The 6,000-nt window shown below is 35.5% G+C and overlaps 1 protein-coding gene across 1 annotated transcript in view; it reads right to left on the bottom strand.

Annotated features, from left to right (window-relative positions):
• Nucleotides 1-4,678: 4,678 nt before the first annotated feature.
• Nucleotides 4,679-6,000, bottom strand: part of SPATA16 (spermatogenesis associated 16) — a 181,155-nt gene continuing 179,833 nt past the window's right edge. Inside the window, exon 10 of the mRNA XM_010947784.3 lies at nt 4,679-4,801. Within this exon, the coding sequence (XP_010946086.2) occupies nt 4,679-4,801 (123 nt within the window). The remainder of the gene's footprint in view (nt 4,802-6,000) is intronic.

Raw genomic sequence — 6,000 nt, 5'->3', positions numbered from 1 at the left:
AATCACCTGTAACTGTCTCCACTAAAGATAACTATTGTTCATATCTTATTGTATTTCCTTCCAGTCTTTATATGCATATATATTTTATAACCTAGTTATAATTGTGCTTATTTAGTTTTACATCTTACTTTTTTCTTTTAACATTATAAAATTTTTATCTGTTATTAGGTTAAGCAATGGATAAACTAGCATAAATCACTTAGTCTATTACCTATGTTGGAAAACTCTGAGTTCATTTTGTTTTTATATTTAAAATAACCCTGTGATAAATACTTTTGAACTTTTATCTTGTAACACATATTTGATTATTCCTTTAGTATAGTTTCCTAAAAGTAGAATTACTGGGGCAAAGGGTATAGACATCTTTAGGGCTCATGATATACAAGTTGCTTTCTAGATAGGTGGTTTCATTTATCTAATTTTCTGTTCCATCAGAAGCTTATAGAAACAAACATACTAGCATGTGGCGATCAAGTTACACGCGGTTCTGTTGAGAGGAGTCATCTTGGAAAGCTGTTCTTATTCCAATGCAGTTACCTTTGTGGGTGCCATTACTTCAGAGATGTACCTGGTCTTGGACACAGAGTAACATTATTCAGTTGACCATCTACTCTACTGACTAATTTGGGTTCTGAGTAACATTTGACTGTTTTCAAAAATTGCAACATCTGTTCTTAAAGAATAAAGATTTGCCATGCTTGAAGATACAAAAAAGTATAATATACCAGTTCTGAGGCTGTACCTGGCCAGCAAGTAACAAACAGCCTCTGTTACTTACTTTTCCTTCTTGAAGAATCCTGTCCCTGCTGAAGTCTGTTGTCACCATCAAAGCAACGCTACAGAAAGGTTGGCAGTGAGGAAGAGGACAGGGACAGGGTGGTGTGTGCTGAACATTAGCCTCTTCCCCCAGCAGTTTGTAAGTAGCTGTGCTCACTTGGCTAATTTGATGCGAAGAACAAATGTAGACTTCGCATATGGGGGATTAGCATAGTGTATTCATGATAAAGTGATTCTATTAAAAGAAACAGTTTAGTTTTTCTATGGAATGTATTTTACTTGATGAGAGAAAGACAAGGAACAGAGAGAAAGCAAATGAGGCAAAATGTTAATAATTGGGGAAATCTATGGGAAGGGTATATATGTTGTATTGTACTGTTCTTGTCACTTTTCCAGAGGTTTGAAAAGTTTGAAACTGAAAAGTTGAGAAAAACATCTGTAGGGGAGGAATAATAATTTTCCATCTACCCTTCTCGGGTCAAGACCAAGGCTCAGATCAGGAGAAAAACAAATTTAATTTATGTACGCATGTGCAGGAGCCCTGCAAGGATGTGAGACTCAAAGAAGCGACCAAAGCAGGAAATACAAAGAAACAATACATTTGTTTAGAATTGACAAGGCAGAGGGGTTTGGGCTGGCGTTGGTAAACAGTGAAGAAGTAACACGGTTTGTTTAATACAGCCTTGTCGGCCCTGATTTCTGGTTTCCCTGTGTCTGGTGATAAGGATGTCTTTTACCTCCTGGTACAGGGAGGGTCCCTTTCATACGGGAGATTTATTTCCTGCTTTCTGGGGGACAAAGGAAGTTCAGAATGTTCTTTTTGCACTGGCTGTTTCTCAAGTACCTTTAATTCAAATAATAAATATGCCAGTGAAGCATATTTTAGGACAACATATTCTGAACCCCTGCACATACAAACAAACAAGACCAGAAGGGCCTTGAAGGATAATCAAGGAATGATTGAGAATGGCCAAGTGCCTGGCATTAAAGGAAGATGTGGACCAGAATACATATGATTCTCATGTGATCATAGGTGGCCTCCTTTGAGATTCTTCCTTTGAGGGTGGGGCTTCTGAACCTGAACTATTTCTTACAGAAGTATACCCAGTGGCAGTCCCCCTAAATACATTTTATGGACAGAACTGATCGCCCTAATGTAGACAAGTTGGGAAGAATCTGTTTAGATATTTTGAAAGATAAGTTGTCCCTTGCTCTAGAGATCAGCAGAGCTCTGCTCCCCACCCAGGTGCATCAGCAAATGATGGAGGAACGTGGGAGAAATGATAGAGGAAGACAAAGGAAACCAAGATTATTGAAGCATTTAGGGCATGGACTAGCTATACAATAAGCAGTATTTAAATCAGTCTGATCATCAAGTGTATATTACTTCTTTTTCGCCAATATGTCCTTCTTTTGTTTCACTTCATGTTCTTGAGATGTTACAGAATAAAATCTCATATATCTTAGAAGGAAATGGCAGAGAAAGAGCACATATCCTATTATTACTGAACTTTTAATTATTGGTTCTTTTGGTGCATAAACCTTTGAAGAAATGATAATATTAGGAAATATTTTTGGACCAAAATCTAAGAGTAGCTATGTAAGAGGCCCTGTGTCATGTTAAGTTTAAGCTGACATGAAATATTTTCCAATATGGTAAAAGAGCAATTCTCAGATTTTAGTTGCAATGTATAAATTATCCAGGGATCTTGTTGAAAATGCAGATTTTATTGAGTAGATTTGGGGAGGAGTTTAAATTTCTGCCTTTCTCATGAATTCCTTGGTACTGCTGGTCCATGGACCACATTTCAAATAGCAAGTATAGGACAGAACAAGTCTTTGGAGTCAAGCAAGGCATTAATCTCTTTGGGTGTTGGTTTTCTCAGTTGTAAAAGGAGAAAATGCATACATGATTAAAATCTTGTAAAGTTGAAATAAAATAAGCGATTTGAAAGCACCTTGTAAACTTTGCTTTTTCTGTTACTAATTTTTTTTTACACTGATACCATATTGCTTTACAAATTTTTCCTCTGCAGACAAAAACAAAGGAGGCCAGATGCAGTAAATTATGCTGCACTGTTGCTATGCAAGGTTCTTGACACTAATGTTGAAACCATGAGCAAAATTCATTCCTAGGGACATTGCTGTTATACCTATTAAGGTTTCTAAAGATTTGATACCTCATTAAAGAGCTATGAATGTTGATTAAGTTTTTTCTGAAAAGAAGTTTCATTTGAATGTTTTGGATTTCCATTTTATATCATCCTTCCTAAGACCAACTAGAACTGCCTTCCTTTCCTCACCCAAGCCCTAGCCAAAAACAACCAATGGATATTTAGTATTGGATTTGGGGGAAGTGATCAAACAGTGAACCTGTAACCTAGTCATTGTAACAATATTATTTTTATTTTCAAATAGAATCTTTCAGCTCTGTGGAATGAGAGAACTTTAATTTTCAAAGAAAAAAGATAGAGTAATTGAACAGCTATTGAATATCAACAGGCCTTTCAGAAAACAGGCGTGTTAATACTCCAACCCAATTAAAAAAAAATAAAACCTGTTACAAAACATAGAAATCCTTTTGGAAAATAAAATGTTAACTCTAAAGTTCAAATTCAAAGCTCAACAAGCTTTGTTTTTCTAGAGATGTTAAGTTTTTTTTTTTTTTTAAATAATAAGAAATTCCTCAACAATGGTCAGAGGGGATAACAGTGTAAGTGACAGGATGGGAGGCTGAGCGGTTTGTCTTAGACTTCTACATTTGGCTACAGACTCAAGTGCCCATAGAAAGAAATTATCTTCCAGTACTTATGAGAACAGAATTTAGATGCTGTACCGGTGTGAGTTTAGAAACAAAAAGGAATTTCTTAAATGCCACTGTCTTTAACTGATTACAATTATACTAACAACTAACCTGAAACAACGTGGTGGCAGTGATGGTGTTCTCTGGGTGGAGTGGGTAGAAAAGAGGACACTTTTTGATAAAGATAAGAATTAAGCAAATGGTACCCAGTGAAACTAAAGTCCTAATTTATTTCAAAACTTTAAAATTTTTATATCTTGCATAATTATGACTATACAAATCTAACATACACTTAAGGCTAAATTATTGATTCCTTTATAATCTCACTGTGTAATGAAAAATTCAGCACTACGTATTTTATTCCTTTTTTTCCTTTTAATGTAGTCTGAAATCTTATTCATTTTTTCCATTATTTTTAAAAATTATATTTTCTTGTCTATTTTACTCCGTATCTGAGTTCCATGTACTTACCCTATTTTCAAACCCTCTTGTTGGTGTTAACTGAGGTCTTGAGTAATGGCTACGACTCATTACCTTATCAGGTATATGCCTTTATGTTGAGTATTTTAAAGGGAGGGAATATGAAGGACCCAGAGGAAAGAATAGAGATTTTAATAACTGATAATATCAGCCATACCAAATACAGCTGGCTCTCTGTAAGGACTGAGAGAGTGTATTATTAGTTTTATAATTTTTAAAATCTGCATTTAGATTATCTGTATCTGTATATGGTATGTGATTAATCCTTACGAATGCACGTGAATATGCACATATACTGTGTGTACTTGGGTAGACCTGGTATACTTCAGTCAGTGTTGAAAGAACAAGACAGGTGAAAGAGGCAGCAATGGTTATTTTATAAGCTATTTAACTAAGTGAGATGAATCTGAAAGAGAGTCAGGTCCAACTTGCTGAGAACATTTATTGCTGCCAGTCAAGATTAACGAAGTACAGAACGTCTTAGCTGAACATGAGCCAAGGGGAGCACCACCTTGTTCTTCTGGCGATAGTCCTTGGTGGCTGGGGTATCATAGGCTGGCGGGATGCCATTGCCCCTTTCTCTGAGATGTCTTGGTGGTACTCCCTGCTCCCCAGTGACTAGCTTTGCTGCACAGTTTGAAGCCGCTTCATTTTTGTTTTTTGCCTTCGAGCAGTTCTCAGTTTTTTAGTTTTTAAGAAACTATCCTCTACTTGGTAAAGAAAGTCTTCAATTCGTCCAACCTAGAAGAAATAAACAGATACAGTTAGATTTGTGATTGTTTTCCTGGGTTTTGTGTATTTAGGAAAATGGTGGGGTATTTAAAAGTAAACGGTACATGGACCTGCATCTCAGGGTCCCCTGTCTTAGAGACACGAAGCAGATTTGCAGGGATATGCTTTGCTGTCCGTCCTACATATTGGTTATGGGGATGGGATTATTGTCAACCTCTGTCTTTAATGGTCAGTAAAACCAGGGATTTCAAAAGGAAATTTATGGTGAAAAATTATCCCATTATCCAAAAGAAGAATGAAAACTAACAAACTCTACCCCCCTCAAAACCAGAGATTCTAGCGTGGGTTTGCCTCTGGCCAACTTGGGAGAAAAATTCATATTCCACATTTTCTTAGCAAGAGCCATTTTTCTTGAAAATCAAAAGGAAAATTTGAAAAAAAAGATAAAATAATGGTATACAATAGTTCTTAAAAATAAATTACTAGTCTTTCTCCAAAGAATACTTGTAATTATTCAGTGATGGTTAATGTATTATACTATTTGTCGGAAAGAACTATAGAGTAAAACAGTTTACATCTATGCTGAGTTGAGCCCTCACGATGAATAACAGTTCATACTTAACCCTGACTCCCGGGACTTGCATATTGTATGAGTCTAAAGTCACTCACTGAAGATCCTGTTGTCATAAAGTTAGCTCAAAGCTAGAGCACTTACTATTCAAGGTGCATGAACATGTCATCTACTTAAGATAAAAGCACTTACAAGTTCAATTTTCCAATTTTGAGCTCCACTTTTAAATCACTTGATTTATCATTCAGAGTAATATCCAAAAGGTAATTCAGGTTGTCAAAAAGAGAATAATAAATGGTAGCACTCATCTATGTTATGTTAGGTCTTATACCAGGTGATATAAACTGTCCATTGGTTTCCTTTAGAAAATAAGATAACTTATTTACATGAATACAATTCTTTCTGAAAACCTAAAATTACTTCAGGTAAAAATTTCTAAAAGCACATTGTTGTTTATAATATTTGATAATTGCAGCAATCATCAAAATGATTTGACAGAATATTTTTGGATCCTGTCATGAAGTCAATGCATTATGCTATGTATCCCATCCATTTATATTATCTGACTTACACCAGAACTATAGGTTAAAAATTAACATAAAGCACAATCAAAACAAATGTAATGGATGGCACTCAA

This window comes from Camelus bactrianus, chromosome 1, assembly GCF_048773025.1.
Source record: "Camelus bactrianus isolate YW-2024 breed Bactrian camel chromosome 1, ASM4877302v1, whole genome shotgun sequence".
Lineage (NCBI taxonomy): Eukaryota > Metazoa > Chordata > Mammalia > Artiodactyla > Camelidae > Camelus > Camelus bactrianus.
This window is presented reverse-complemented; position numbering and strand designations above follow the sequence as displayed.